General features: G+C 53.6%; 1 protein-coding gene across 1 annotated transcript; it reads right to left on the bottom strand.

Annotated features, from left to right (window-relative positions):
* Positions 1-14,117: 14,117 nt before the first annotated feature.
* Positions 14,118-15,792, bottom strand: LOC136494165 (uncharacterized). The gene is made up of 2 exons (XM_066490325.1): positions 15,301-15,792; positions 14,118-15,036 (listed from the first exon to the last, which is right to left on the bottom strand). The coding sequence occupies exons 1-2, from the start codon at positions 15,641-15,643 to the stop codon at positions 14,630-14,632; spliced, it is 750 nt and encodes a 249-aa protein (XP_066346422.1). The 5' UTR covers positions 15,644-15,792; the 3' UTR covers positions 14,118-14,629.
* Positions 15,793-16,510: the final 718 nt, after the last annotated feature.

The following is a 16,510-nucleotide window of genomic DNA, read 5'->3' on the forward strand; positions in this document are numbered from 1 at the left end:
TCCTCCTAGGGGCGTCAGGCTCCTTGCCGCGCCCTGGGAACCAGCTCCCTGATGTCGGGGAGGTGTTCCAGGCAGGCCGTCCCCACCTCGCGTCCGCCGCCGTCGCTCGAAGAATCCGACACCGATGACGAGGGAGACGGCTCCAAGGGGAGACCGTCGAGCCTCTGGCGCCGGCGACGGGCGTCCAGCCTTTCGCGCGCGAGGATCTTCTTCGTGCGCTTCGCCTCCTGGGCATCTTTCTTCTTCTTCTCCTCCTCGGCACGCGCCCTGTTCACGGGATCGCCGCCGGGCGTCCTCGGGAACGGGCGGCGGGGAGCCTCGCACGTCTCTTATCCCCTGTAAGAACGACGAAGTAAGACAACAGACCAAAGAGGCGAAAGACAAGAAGGCCGCGAAAGCCTCGACAACATCCGACTTACCAGCGAGACATACCCCCGCGACGGGCGCATCGGGAACGGCACCAAGTCATCGAGCCTCGGCTTCCCGTCTACTGCCTCTCTCACCCGACGCAGGGTCTCGTCGTCGGTAAGGGCGGAGGCGGACATCTTGATACTAGCGATCGGGTCGCTCGGCGTCATCTCGAACAGCCGCCCGCCGCCGGGCCATTAGCGGCAACACACCCTCCGGCGGTGAAAGGCCGCCACGACCACGGCCGCCGAAAGGCCGCAGTCACGTAGCTTCCCCAAGGCCCTCAAGAGCGGTTCCAGCCTAGGCTTGGTCGACCTTGATGACGCCGTATCCCCACTTCTCCGGTTGACTCTCTACAACCCCGCCCGGTATAAGGGGGAAGTCCTCCGCCGTCGTTGCGGAGGTAGAACCAGCCGTCATACCAACGACGGTTGGACGTTGACAAGCTGGGCCGGGATGTAGAGGGACTGCCGGTCTTGGCGCACGTGAAGGGTGCAGCCGCCGGCCCTCTGCGCCTTCCGAGCCCCCCTCGTCCCCCCTGGCTTGGAGGTGAACGTCGCTCGGAACAAATGGAGCCACAACTCCCAGTGGGGAGCGATCCCCAGATACCCCTCGCAGACGGCGACGAAGATGGCCGCCTGCGCGATGGAGTTGGGGCTGAAATTGTGCAGCTCACGCCATAGTAGTGCGGGAGTGCCCGCATGAAGCTATCCGCCGGCGACCCGAAGCCTCGCTCGTGGAAGACGACGAAAGCTCACCACGTAACCGTCGCGCGGCCTCGGCTTCCGACTCGTCCCCCGGAGCAATCCACTCCGGCTCGTCGGGGTCGGTGATCGGGCGAAGAAGACCGGCCTCCACGAGCGACTGCAGCTTCTCCTCGGTGACGTCGGACCGCCCCCAGGGATCCGCCGGGAGGATGGACGGGACCACCAGCCATTGCGCGGCGGAGGACGCTGCTACGGCGGTAATCTCTCTCCCTCTCTCTTTCGATCTCTCGCCCTCGCCCTTCTCTTCCCCGGCGCTCTATGCTCTCAGCGACGGCACGGAGGCAGCAAAAGTGAACGCGGAAAAGGTAAGGGGGGAGAGGGCGAGGCTGTTTGCGTATTTATGCAGGGACGAATCGAAACCGCCGGGCGACGAAATCGGGGAAGTTTCCCCCAGAAAATCCGGCGCGGTTATCCAGATCCGGTCTTACCGCCCACGCACTCCTCGTTAATCGCGCGTGCAGGTACGTCCCGTCGGCTGACGCCACGTCGCGTCCAACCGCAGCGGCAGCAGGCGCCGTTTCGCCTCCCCGAGAAAGCCGCCTCAAAAGACGCGCCTGCCATTAATTAGCCGTAGGCAGAGAAATAACCCCCCGATTCCTTCCAGGCAAGGGAACTAGGCACCGAGCCCGCTACGGTCCAGGGGTTCGAAGGCTGGGCCCTTAGGGGTTTCGACAGCCGCCCCAGGGCAACAGAGTCAGGGGCAACTACGGGCGAGCCTACACGAGGCCGAGGCCCAAGCAAGCGAAACGCTTGGGACGCCCTGTGTTGTGTCCGAGACTGGTAGGATGGTCTCCGAATGGGATCCCACCGTAGGGAGGCACCGAGCCACCGAGGCCCAGCGAACGGCCTCGGCACCCACTAGAGAAACCCTCCTCCACTCAGACTTACCCGATAACAGCTCACCGGAAGTGCCATCGCTCGCGCCCACCGAGGGTAGCGTGGCACATTCCACCCCTCCTTCCGAGCGAAAAGGAAGCGCGAGGGTCGAATGAAAAGTCAGGAGAATCCCTGACGGCCCCCTTGCTCCGTGCAGAGGCTAAGGGACTCTTCCTGCAAAATGTTGCCGAGGCCCAGCGACTTGAGCTCGCACACGAGGGGTCTCGGCAAAACAAACCCTCCTTCCGAGCGAAAAGGAAGCGCGAGGGTCGTTCAAAAAGCCGGAAGAACTCCTGACGGCCCTCTCGCTCCGTGCAGAGGCTAGGGAGCTCCTTCTGCAAAAGACGCCGAGACCCCCGCGACCTAGGCTCGCACCCGAGGGGGGCTCGGCAGTCAGACCCTCACGCGCGAGGGGCGAACCAAAAGCCAGGGGACCTCTGACCGCTCTCTCGCTCCGTGCGAGAGACTCGGGGGCTCCTCCTGCAACTTTGCCGAGACCCAGTGGCTCAGGCTCGCACACTAGTGGGCTCGGCAAACAGCCCCCCCGTCCGAGCGAAAAGGACGGGCGGGGGACGGGCAAAAAAGCCGGGAGGACCCCTGACCGCCCTCTCGCTCCGTGCGGAGGCTAGGGGGCTCTTCCTGCACCCAAGATAAAGACAAGCGACCCGAGCCCGTTACGGTCCAGGGGTTCGAAAGCTGGGCCCCCAGGGGTTTCGACAGCTGCCCCAGGGCAAAAGAGTCAGGGACGACTACGGGCGAGCCTGTACGAGCGCGCCCCGTGTCGTGTCCGAGACCGGCAGGGAGGTCTCCGAATGGGATCCCACCGTAGGGAGGCACCGAGCCACCGAGGCCCAGCGAACGGCCTCGGCACCCACTAGAGAAACCCTCCGGTACTCTTGGAGCGCGTCTCCGGACCGCTAGCCGACCCCCAGCGAACGGGGTACGGGCCTCCACTCGGACTTACCCGATAACAGCTCACCGGAGATGCCATCGCTCGCGCCCACCGAGGGTAGCATGGCATCCTCCACCCCTCCTTCCGAGCGAAAAGGAAGCACGAGGGTCGTACAAAAAAGCCGGGGGAACCCCTGACGGCCCTCTCGCTCCAGGCTGAGGCTAAGGGGCTCTTTCCGCAAACATCGTCGAGGCCCCGCGATCCGAACTCGCACCCACGGGCCCGGCAAACACGATCAAAACGCCTCACTCGAAAGAGAAAAAAGCCCCTGAAGAAGTGAAAATCACTCCTCCAGGGCCTCGGGGGCTACACCCGGCGGGTGCGCTCGCGCGCACCCACCGAAACCTCGAAAACAGAACACCATCCCGACAGGAACTATCAAGAGCCAATTCTCATCAGAACCTCAGGGGGAGTGCCTCCACTCCCCCCAAGGCTCGGGGGCTACTGTCGGATACCGTGAGAAGGGGTACCCTAAGCAAGGTCAAAAAACGACTGCTTAGATTTCGTAAAGATCGAAACCAGCTAAACGCTGCTGGCCTCGGCCGATTCTCCGACGCGCCCGAGGCCTCATCGGGCCTCGGCCGATTCTCCGATTCGCCCGAGGCCCCCTCACCGCGGGCCTCGGTCGATTCCCCGCCAAAGGCCTCGGCCGGGCCACCGACCCTCCGTCTCGCGCAAGGAGGGCTCGGCAGCACTCCGCTACCTCTTCCTTCTCCCGTCCCTCTGGCAAAACGTCGCGTCACATCAACTCAGCCAACTGCTGCCCCTGACAACAGCCGCACGCCCGGCACAGTACAGCAAGTGGCCGATGGGACAGGAGGCAGGACTAGGCAGGGGTTACCCGCCACTGTACTAACCACCGTAACGCCCATGCCTCACTATACTGCCAACTCCTGCACCAAGGACAATGCAGCGCGGGGAGCCACATCTGGGCTACTGTGGCCTCGGAATCAGTACCCAGGGCCAATAACTCCCCCCAAGACCTCGACAGGTTGCCTCACGGGCTCAGCAGCGTGAGGGTCCATGACCACCGAGCCCCACACGATGGCTCGGCCTCGGCATCTGCAGAGCCGCTGCTCCCTACGACGTCATTACACGGCAACCAGCACGTCGCGCCATGTCCTGCATCAAGCCGTACTGGAGCCCCACGACGCACGAGACCGAGTATGACCAGCATGTCACTTCCGCACGTCCCATCAAGGCGCTCAACCACTCCGACAAACCCCACGACGGCACAGTACAGCGAAGTGGTAGACCAGACGACCGTCACGTCAGCACCCTGCCATCCACGGCGGGACTGTGCAGGGGTTACCGGCTACTGTGCTGCCTAAACTCCTACACCCAGGACGGACACGACGTGGGGAGTCAGAACCGGGTTCCTGTGACCTCGGACGAACTAACCGAGTTCCGCCTCGCCTGAGACTCCCGACGAACTAACCGAGTTCCGCCTCGCCCGAGACTCCCGGTAGGGCCTCGGGCAAACTGGCCATGTTCCGCCTCGCCCAAAGCTGGGCTCGTCCCGCAACCTCGTCGCCTCCACCTCAAAAGTCACTCTGGCAGGCTATCACATCCAATTAAAGCGCCCAGCTGCCCCCACTACGTAAGCCACGATCGGTAGTACGCCGCGACAGGAGCGACAGGACAACGGCCAAATCGCCTTTTTTCCATCCCTTACTGACGATACAGGGTACCGTATCCTGTAGACGCACGTTCCGCACTGTTCCGCCCGAATCAACTATCGACGATGGCCGCCCAGACCTCACGTTGCCACCTGCTGAAGGCCTCGGCACAGCAGGCCTCAGCACAGTGGGTCTCGGCCTCAGCACGGCAGGCTTCATCACAGCCTACTACGGCAGCCACCAGACCTCGGCACTTCACCAAGTCAACAAAGGTACAGGAGCAAGTACAGGAGCGCAGCATGTCGCCAGCCTTGAAGACCATACCGATTAGACATCGACGGGAACTCCCACGACGCCATGCTACTCCAGGGAGCGGAATACGTCAGCAAATAGTAGCCTTCTCATGTACTTCTGGCTTCCTCCTTGTGGCTATAAAAGGAGGTAGTCGGGGCCATTTCTAGGGGGGCAGAAAGACGAACACACCGATAGAACCACGCACTCCCAGGCTGCTTGGGAGCAACGCCTCAAGCAGTCCGCATCACCCTCGCCGAGACCTGGGGTTAGCTCCCTCTCTCACCTAGCTTGTAACCCCTACTACGAGCACTCAGGTGCAAGGAATACAAGATCGATCTCTCAGACTGGACGTAGGGCTTCGATTGCCCGAACCAGTATAAACCTTGTGTCTCTTTGCATCACCATCCGGGATTAGGGGCACGCAGCACAAATTCACTCGTCGGTTGGGGGACCCCCGGTTCCAAAACACCGACAAATACGTTGGAGTTTGTGTGTCCGAACAAACACAAAGTAAGTGAAAAGTGTATCTGTTTAAATGTTTATCTCTATAGGTGTGCGTGTACTAATGTATTCTCTTGTAGCGTTATGGATTTGCAAAGTGTTGTTTCAATGAGTGGCTCTATGGTCCTAAGAATCAATGGCCGGAGCCACCAAAGGCAAAGGAAAAGAAGAAAGAAAGGTTAATTTACAAAGCACCTCCAGTCAAGTGCGAATGTGGTGTTAAATCCAACTACGGTCTAGTCCCTTCGGAGCTTAGAATAGGTCATTATTGCGGCCATATGGTTGACTATGATGAGGTTGATTATTTTGTGGTAAACATGAAATCGTATTTTGTTTCTTTTGCTAAGACATATATGATATAATTTTTTGTTTGAACAGAGCACTAGAAAATGCAGGTGGGAATGTTATGATGGTCAAGCTAAGTTCTTGGATGAACTGAAGGGGAGGCAAGTAATTGCATGGAAGAGGGGATATGGACCTGACTACATCAACCTATTCGTTAAACATCACAAAAACAAGATACGTGAGTTTGCTATACAACGCGGTATTCATAACCCGATCGATGTTGGGCTTAACAAATGGGGATTAGAGAGACAGAGGATGCTAGAGGAGGAGAGGGCAAGGAAGGAGGCAAGGGAGGAGACAAGAGTATAGATATAGGTCTTGAACGAGCATGTTATTGCATTATGTGCCAGTGAGTGCTTGAAAGCCTTTTTCGTTGCCTGATTTTAAATGTAATATAATCGCATCGCTAACTGATTGCATTTTATACATGAAGGGATTGGATGCAGCGAGGACCATGCCACAGAGGTGGCTCATGCAAGGTATGAGGAAAAGAAGTTAGATGAGCATGGAATGCGAGCTGGTCGCACCGTTCAATCACCGATTGTGTTATCTGATGAGGGGGACGAGGATGAGGACTACACTGCTAGGTTGAGCGATCTCATTATTCTTGCTGAGGAGGGCTTATAGGCGGAGGAGACAGAGGACGACACTGGCAGACTGAGCGAGCTCATCGCTCTAGCAGAGGCGGGCTTGCAGGCGGAGGAGGCTGAGGACGACACTGGTAGACTAAGCGAGCTCATCACACTAGCAGAGGTGGGCTTGCAGACAGAGAAGGCTAAGGATGACACTAGCAGACTGAGCGAGCTCATCGCTCTAGCAGAGGTGGGCTTGCAGGCGGAGGAGGATGATGACGTGTTCTTCACTCAGACCACAGAGGCCGTAGATGAAGTGGAAGACACTTACTACAGGCGACACGTAGGTCAGAGCAATGCAGGTGAGCCTAGACATAGCAACAAGGTTGTGGTAGAGGACTGGTACTCGAATGATGAGTTGATTACTCAGTATGTTTTAGACTGAGGATTTAAAAGTGCATTTACCCCCTATGTGGGTTTTGGTGTATTGATGACATTCAACTTAGGGACTAATGTGATCTTAATGAGATATATCGTGACTATTAGTCCCATGAAAGATTCAAAGAGTTGATAAAGATGAAATGGTATCCCTCAATTCTTGAAGTTGTAAAGGCGGATGAACTCAAAGCGCTCTCAAAAGGTTTTATTTTTTGTTTTTGAGTTTAGGATCCGCCGCACTATAAAGAGAGATGCAAACTTAGTTGGTCTAAGGAAGATAGAGTGCTCAAGCATAAAAATAAAATCAAAAGAGAGACACTCTAGCACTCCATGAGCACGTAGAATATTTTTAGTGACTGTTGTGTTGGAAGTCCCGACGTAAGCCGAAACTCCCGGCCGTCGCAAGTCACGACTCATGCCAAAATTCCTAACACCCAGTCACTTAGCCTACGCAATGACTGTGGCCATCGGAAGTCCCGACGTGAGTTGGAACTCCCAACAGTCAGAAGTCCCGACCCAAGTCGGGAGTCCCGACACCTGAGTTTTTGCTGGACGGCTGTCTACGCCCGTTGGAAGTCCCGACGTACGTCGGAACTCTCGACAGTCATGGCCAGCGCCCAACATGGGATTGTCGCCCAACAGACATGGCGCGGCAAGGCTGACACACCACCAGCCATGGTGCAGAAGTCAAAGCGGCAGCAAAAGGAAGGTTTAGGCACTTCTGTTATGTCGTCGTGTCGGTTTAACAAATAGGTCAACAGAAAGTTCGACATAAGTTCAATGCAAGTTCATCGCTCGAGCACTATCCCAAGTTCATCACAAGTTCGACATAAGTTCAGCAAGTCATAACTATGACATAAGTTCATCAATACATAGTTCAATATTACTCGACATACTACATGTTCCATCAGTATATGGGTGTCCGAGTACAAGTGCAGCATGTCATCCTAAAGAACTCCTACGACCTAGGAGTATATGGTGACCGCGGACGTCGCTGCCTCTTTGGACGTGAAGGCAGCATGTTACGGGTGAACCCAACGTCGGTACGGTCTCGCTGGCGGTACACCTGACGGTACTATTGAGTGTAACTAGGATCCTGCAATTACAATATAGGCACCGTTACTTATAATGTTTAAGTAATTGTGACATATATGGCGAAGGGTTGTTTCAAGTACCTATGTGTCGAACTGTGTAGGAAATGGTGCATCACCAAAATGAGACATCCCAATCTCATCGTAGTCCTCCTCCTCATCCTCGTCCTCGTCCTCCTCATCCTTGTCCTCCTCAACGTCGTGCTCCGTAGAACCCTTGCTGCGATTGTCGAGAGTACGAACATAAGAGGTCCCACCAGCCGTCGTGTCGGAGGAACCTGCTCTTGTCGGCATAGTGCTCGAGCGTAAGGAACTAGACAGGTCCGAGTCATAGGGAATCTCCCATGGAGTATCCACACAGCTGAGCTTCTAGGTGCAGCGGTGCTCGAAGTTTTCTATTATCCAGACCAAATTGACACCTGATGTTTTCCTGCAATTTTTGAAGGACAATTACATGAGAGCCGAGGGAACAAAAATAAACATTAAATTAGGCAAAGACAATACGCATCATAAAAGTTATGTACTAAACCCTCCATTTAAATAGCAAAATAATTTGCAGAATATGTAGATCAACGACAGACTTAGACCATAACATATATTCGTGATATAAGAGACCAACCAAAAACTTGCATGTGCTGGTGTCAAATTGGTAAATGTTTGGAACATAGAAATTCTTACTTTGCCCTCTTAGCATCCTTGTCCTCGGGTGGTCTTCTACCACAGAACTGCTCCACCAAGTCCATCTAGTGACCGTTATCAAGGATCCCAGTCACTTGAAGACCCCCCCAACCACAGACACAGAATCATCTTCACATCCTGCATCGTGATAGTCATCTCGCCACAAGAAAAGTGGAAGGTGTGGGTCTCCGGCCTCCACCTATGGGTTTTTAATTCAATACAAGAAGTTTTTTAATTTAAACAATGACACAATTTAATGCTTTATACTGTCGCAAACGTGTATCAAATCATACCTATCGACAGCAGCAGTGAGAAGTGCAGGGTCGAGGATCGGTAGCCCAATGTTGAAGACGTGGATGATCTCAAGGAATCTGGCATGCTGTATGTATGGCCGGTATCGCTCGTCCCAGCGGTACGGCTGGTGCGTGCGTAGTCTAAGAGGTACCAAGTCCTCTTGAAGCTCCAACGGACGCTGGGCTCGGTGGTCCTTGTCGTAGTGCACCTCAAGAATGGGATACTGCAGATGATGATCCCCCATCCTGGTTCAAATTTCAAATGTATATGTTAGAACAAACATTAAGAGTACTATAATTTTATGGAACATTAGTGCATAAAAGCAAAGTAAATGTAAAAGGAATAAACTATTATGCAAAATTACATAATAAACATATATCATAATAAACATAGCTCCAAAGTTCCAATGTACTAACATAGTAGTTTTAAATAGCATAGTAAACAATTAACATTAGTATAATAAAATATATGTTATATGTATCTGCTGCCCTTGCCTTCTATGCCTACTAGCCTTGTGACCAGGTTCTTTCCAAACGGAGCAAAGATTCCTACCATAGGTCTCGTTGAAGTCTCCCCCTCTGTACACGTCTTCGTCGTACCCTCTCATAGCGTCCATGTCCCCCTTGAGTCGCTTCTTCTTCCTCCTTCCCTTGCCTACCTTCATTAGATCTGGATGCGGCACGTAGTCATAACCATGATAAGGTGGCCATTGTGTCGGGTCAAGGTATGGCTCGAAGCTCCTCTCCCAATTACTAACGGTGTTCGAACGGAGATACAAGGGTGACATATATGGCAGATCCTAATAGTTATACCCGTGAACCCTACAGGCCATGATCATATGAGAGCAAGGTGTATGCATAATCCGAGGGACGTTGCAACTGCACTCTACTTTTTCAAGATCAACTCGGTAGTTTCGTCCACAATAACGTTCGCCGCCCAAGCTTGTGCCACCCTTGCCCCGCACACTAAAGATATGGCAGCGGGGTCCATATGGCTCAGCGATCTGTTGTTTGGCCAAGTCCTCGGACTCCTTCAAATGTTCTGCTCTGGCCTTTCCAAAACATCCCTGCTCAGCTATATTCCTCTGCGCAAGTTTCCACCTCTTGACAAAATATTCGTTGCACTTATGAAAGGAGAACTCAACAATTCTAGACACAAGCAATGATCGAACTCCGGTGAATACACGGTTGAAAGACTTCAAGGAGTTAGTGGTCATGATGCCATACCTGAAACCCCCCTCGTCATATGCTAACGCCCACTGAGCCTTATGTTCCATCTGCGCCTCTCACCAGACCTTTCTTGTTTTATTTAGCATCTTGTCTAGTTCTCTCTTTGTCTCTTTGAACTGGTGCTCTGTACATATACAACATAGAGCCTTTACCTTGTCACATACCTCCTTCCTCTGACGTCACCAGAAATTAGCGGCAAAGTGTCTCATTTACCATCTATGCACTAGAGGCAGGAACCCATCTATATGCTCAGCTGCATCATTAAGAAGCCCTAGGTGATAGTCCTAGATCAAACATATAGTGCGAGATGGGCCAAGCACTTGTACACGTAGAAGCCACATGAACCATGACCACGATTCATTGTTCTCTCCCTCTGCCAATGCAAAATTCATGGGTACTATCTGGTCCTCAGGATCAACAACAGCAGCCATCATCAAGGTGCCCCTGTACCTTCCTGTCAGGAAAGTGCCATCAATAAGTACGACTGGCCGACAAAACTAGAATGCATGTTTCGTTTGCGCGAACGACCAGAACACACGATATAGGACATGCCTCAATGGGTCCCAAAAATATATCCCTCTGGTGTCCACAAACCATTTTAAGCCAGGGTTGTAGTAATGCATTGCACATAAGATGTGGGGCACCCTGTTGTACGCTTCCTACCAACTACCCCAACTAATCGCCAGGGCAATTTGCTTAGCACGCCAAGCCTTTCTGTACTTCACATCATACTTAACAAATCTAGATATGGACTGTTGTAAAGAAGACACCGAAATGTCGTTATTATCATCAACGAGCCCCAATATACGACGGGCAAGGTAACATGTAGTGAGTTGCTGATGATTTTCCTTTCCCCTATTTGTTAGGCAAGTGTGGGGTTCGACAACTTTACTTATCCTCCACTTGCCATCACTCTGTCTCTTTTGTGTATTTAACCTCCATATACAACTATTTTTGCATATCACATGGTACCTCAACTCCTGGTCTGAATGAGTGACGTTGTACGACCTATGGTGATACACAGCATAGTCCTGAAGGAAGAGCTTCATCTCTGATATTGTATTGAATATCATCCCCTTCCTAAGGATTTCTTTCTCATGGTCATACAGTGATTTCCTACACATCTGGAGACTGGTGTCACAAACAGTCATATCCGTCATGCTGACATCCCTATACTTCAGAACGCCCCTGAAAGGTACGTTCATCGACCTTAGTTGCTCAAGCTCAGTCGCTGTGTAACGTGGTGGTGGAAGATACTGATGCGCTTCGCTAATTCTACCCCATGAATCATAGGGGGTATCATCTGCTGGTAAATCTATGACTAGTCTACCCTAAGCCTGGATAGCATACAAAACCTCAGTTGGTACTGGTAATGGCATACCATGAACAGGTACTGGCATGGCATCAATCAGTGTGAACATAGCATGTCTATGTCCCTGGTCATCATCTGAATCATCCGAATCACTGCTAACTACATCACCGATCCTGTCCTCCTCCTCCTGCTCCTCTTCCAGTTCGAACTCGTTCACATCGAAGTCATTGCTTATACAACCTACTTGACTTGAATGAAACTGCTCCTACGCCAACTGACCGTCCAAATCCATCTTACTCTGAGTTGCTTCCCCTTCGACCCCAAACCTTGCTCATTGCCTCCAACACCGTCAATGGACGGCATGTCCAGGACACCCTGCATCCTGTACCCATTCTCCACCACCACCTCAGTCATGGGCACATTAGAACATTAGAGCACCCTAGTGTAGCGGGACCAGTGAGCAGGGTCGCGCAAGGGCATCAGGACATAGTGTGCCCTAGTCTTCCCAGTATCAAACCTCTCCTTCAGTGTGAATCATCGTCAAACTTTGCATTCAAACGGACACAAAGGTCGTTAAAATTAGAAGGTTCATCAAACCATTTCAATTCTTCTTCCATATGCTCAAACATACCATCTTCTCTCCTAACACTTCCTTCGTAAAAAACTCTAACACAACAATCCATCTACAGAAGCATTTGAAGAAACTTCATCAAGTCATCGAAATCGTCGTACGTACTGTCCATATTAATATTAATACCTATTCTAACTATAGTTATACTAACAAATCTAATATTAACATATATACAAGGCTAACTACAACAACTAATTATACTAAATACAATGTATAATTAGACTCACTAACTGTACTAACTAAACTAACTAACTATACTAGCTTACTATATTGTCTATACTAACTAAACTAACTAATTTTACTAACTATACTAACTTTACTTATTGTACTAACTTACTATACTAACAATGTCGATTCAATCAACAAATACACTAGAGGAGTACCTCGCGGCAGCGGCGCTCGTCCTCGCGGCAGCAGCGTGCGCTCGACCTCACGGTGGCAGCGGCGGGTGGACACGGGATAGAGAGAGGGGCGTGCGGCAGTTGGGAGCGGTGTACAACGCGGCAGTGAGGGCGGTGGTGGCAGTCGCGGGTGGCGCGGCAATGAGGGCAATGGTGGGCGCGGCAGGCAGCCGCCGTGCGTGGCCGGAGGGCACAGCGGGCGGCCGACGGGCGTGGCGCGTCGGCGTGCGTGGGTGGGGGGTGCAGCGGGCGGCCGGCAGCCGTGGTGCGCCGGCGTTCGTGGCGCGGCAGGCGCGGGTGGGCGCGGCGGGCTGGCGCGGCGTGCGTGCGGGCGCGTGTGCGGGCGCGGCGGGCTGGGCGGTGACGTGGCGCGGCGGGACTGGACCGTGAGCCTATATTAGGCTCTGTTGCGCCCTGGACGGTGGCGTGCCACTGCCGCGCCATGATGCGTGGCGTGTCACCGCCGCGCCATGACCGGTGGCACGGCAGAGCCGGCCACGTCACCGGTGAAGGGCCCTGATCACTGCCACGTGGGCAGCCTCGTCGCGCCCCCATGCATGGTGCGGCAACGTTAAATCGCCACGACGTGCGAATAGGCGCAGCCAAAAGTGTTAGATTTGAAGAAAAAAAATAATGTTAGTTTTAAAATTAGTTTAAAAAATATGTTAAAAATAAATAAAAAATCTGCAAGGGGCAGTCTCACCTCAAGGCTCAGCACATGTTGACATGCCTGCCAGTCTTCTGTGAATAATAATTCTTGAGTTGCGTTGCATGCATCACACACTTGTGTCAAAGCCCAGCCCAGCCCTGCCCTGCCCTGCTGAATGTTTTCCCAGTGCATGCATGCATCTCTCTCTCTCTGGAGTCTGGAGAAAAGGCAGTCAAGATGCAACGCATGGTCTTTTTCTTTTATATTTTTATTAGTTTCCCTTGTTGAAAAGGGTCATGCACTGCACCATATACACACATGCATCTTCTTTCTAAAACACAAAGCAGAGTGTTGCTGCTGCATAGTGTGGGTGTGATCCAATCCCTCTCATTTAGGGATTTTTTACTTTTTTTTTTTGCCTCCTCCGTTTGACATCTTTGTGTGTGCTCTACACAATTACCATAGCAAACAGTAAAACACCTATGTTTCTGCCACTTTGGTTAACGTGGCATGCCAGCGTCACAGCGTGGCAGCCAGCCCAGAAGTTGTAATTTAGGACGGGAAATGACCCTGCTGCGCTCACCTCCTTCATTTGTTTGACCCAGGCTGGATCGGCTGACGACAAATGAAGGAGACGAGGGCAGCAAGGGCATTTCACTTGCCAAATTACGACTTCCGGACTCGCTGCCACGCTGGCAGCCCCACATGGCATGCCACGTCAGTCAAAGTAACAAAAACTTAGTAACTTTACTGTTTATTACGGTAATTGTATAGAAACACGCACAAAGATGACAAACGGATGACTGAAGGATGGCAAAAAAAAAAAAAAGTTAAAAATCCCCATTTCTGATGGGGCGGTCGAAAAGGTCGTTGCGACATGTTATCCATCTCGGACCGTCTGTCTGTCCATATCCATCCTTGTCGGTAGATTACTTGTTGCCGATTCAATCACATTCAAAGGCAGCTCAGCTGACAAGCAAATCTTGCATTAGCTAGCTGCAATGCAATATAATTAGGCAAACAGACATCCAATCCGACGAGCACTGCCCAGTGTGTCCACGCCAACAGGCAACTGTGCATGATTAAGCTCCATCCACCACCAGACCATTTACAAGTAGTAGAGTAGTATTGTTTTTTTTTTGTCATCATCAAAACCCACACAGTACATGGCTGGATTAATAAAATAATAATCAGATATACTGAGATGATCACTCCCTGATCAGCATCAAGCACAATCCTCATTCTCTCTCTGTTTTCTTGTTTTTGATTTGAGTATCTCTCTTTCTCTATATAATATAATATAATTCTTGGATGATGATCATTGGATATATGATTGATCCATATGTGTGGTCACCGCTATTACTTACATAATACTGTATGCACAAACAGACCAAGTAGGTAAAAAGGAGGCACTCACTCACTTTGTACAATCAAGCAATTGCAAAGCAAGCCGTACGTACGTCAGTAGCAGCTGCAAGCAAGCTTGCATTGGTCGGACTCGGACGTCAAAGACGGGAGATCCATCCATCGGACACCATGGCCCGCCGGCGCCGACCGTCCGGACCTGACGACCTACCACGCCCGGTCGCCGTGCGCGCGCCTCCGAGTGAGGCTCCGGATCCAGCCCCTCCCTCGCGTCTTGGACCGCTCCGCCGCCGCCGCGGCCTTCTTGCCGTCCAGCCCGGCGACGTGGCACGCCGCTCCGCCGCCCGCCTTGGCCGCCGCGGACGACCTCCTCCAGCGCGCCAGCTGCAGCAGGCGCCCCACCACCTGCTTGCGCCACCGGGTGACGCCGCCCCGCTTCACGTGCTCCACCGCCACCGCCACGGTCGACGACGACGACGACCTCGTCGCGGGAGCCGCCGCCGGCTTGCCTGCCTCCGCCTCGGCCTCCGTCACCGCCGCCGACGCCTTGTGCTGGCTCTGGCTGTCCCACGTCGCCTTGCCGTTGTCCTCGAACTTGATGGAGATGAAGGAATCTTTTTTTTTTTTTTTTGGTTTCGTTTTTGCACATTCCCATTGAATGATTGATTTGCCAAACGAACAAGAAACAAGCAAAGAAATGGATCGGATTATGATTATGACACGGTCGACGATGATGAATGAAAGGCAAAGCATCAATGCAAGCAAGCAGAGTGCGGCGGGCAGCGGCGGTGCCACCTCTAATTAATTAGTATAATGGCACGTACTACTCCAGTATTAATTGAATTAATGCAAGATAGGTGTTGTATGTATGTATGTACCATCGAGGCTTGCGACGGAGGTGGTGGCGTCGTCGTCGTCGGAGTAGCAGTTGTTGTCGGGGTCCCGCCCCCGGTGGTGGCGGGAGTCGAGGCGCTGGAGGAAGGAGGAGCCGAGCGCGAAGACCTTGGGGAGGGAGATGCTGCTGCTCCTGCTCCGGCGGTGCACGGCGTCGGCGGCGGCGTTGCTGTTATTGTTGTTGGCAGCGGTGAGGAGGAGGAGGAGGCGGTCCTTGAGGCAGTGGGCGCAGACGCCGACGACCACCTCCCTGGGATGGAAGCAGCAGTAGGGGACGTCGCCCTGCCCATGCCCGTACCCGTACGCCTGCTGCTGCTGCTTGTTCATGCCTGGCCGGGATCTGCTACTACTTTAAATTTGCAATGGACGTCGATGGTACACACACTGACTGACTGGAGTGGATTACAGAAAGAAAGGAAAGCCTCACTCCTCCTCAGTCAGATAGAAGGAGAGGGAGACAGAGGGACGGACGGATGGGAGATCTGCGCAAGCAAGGAGAAGGACTCTTCGGTTGGCCGCCCCTCCCTTGGTGTGGAGACGGTGGAGAGGGACGGTGGCCTGCCTGCCTGCCCGCCTGCCCGCCCAGCTCTGCTCTGCTACCTCCCCTCCCCTGTCCCCTCTCCGAAGTCTGAAGGCGTGTTTGTTTTTTCCTGGTCTAGCCGGGCACAGCACCCGTGGACTGCAACCAAGGATGTTTGTTTGCCTGGACCTCCTTTCCAGCCCGGCCCGCACCTCAGCCAGACCCCAGGGGAAGAGCGAGCGCGGTGTGTGCGATTGCCTTCCTTCCCGTGGGTGATGAGCGCTGACCCAGCCGCATGAGAAGGTGACTCGTCGGCGACGACCATGGAGCGGCGGTGGCGGTGTTCGAGCGCCCAGGGGAGCCGCGCAAGCTGTGGGGGCGCTGGCCCTAGCCGATGATGGCCTGAGATCTGCCCGCGGCGGCGGATGGCGGTGCCCTGTCTCGGTTATGGCTCGACGAAGGTGGAGGCGGGTTCGGTGGGGCACTCTTCTTCCTCACGCGCGAACCATGGCGGCCTCACGCGCGCTCCTCCCCAGCCCGCAGGCGAGCACGAACCTCGCGAGGGCGCGCGCGAGCCCGTCTGGTCACCGCGGCCGTGCCGTCCTCGCTCACCACGCTCGCAGCGCACAACAGCGCGCGGCTCCGCGTCCGGTGCGCGGTCCTGTCGCCTGCGC

This window comes from Miscanthus floridulus, chromosome 11 (genome assembly GCF_019320115.1).
Source record: "Miscanthus floridulus cultivar M001 chromosome 11, ASM1932011v1, whole genome shotgun sequence".
Lineage (NCBI taxonomy): Eukaryota > Viridiplantae > Streptophyta > Magnoliopsida > Poales > Poaceae > Miscanthus > Miscanthus floridulus.

What these genes read in the sequence shown, in the direction of transcription:
- LOC136494165 (XM_066490325.1), bottom strand. Translation starts at nt 15,643, where the DNA reads ATGAACAAGCAGCAGCAGCAGGCGTACGGGTACGGGCATGGGCAGGGC. An exon ending in CTCCGTCGCAAGCCTCGATG is followed by an intron (nt 15,037 to 15,300) that starts GTACATACATAC and finishes AAAAAAAAAAAG; the next exon opens with ATTCCTTCATCTCCATCAAG.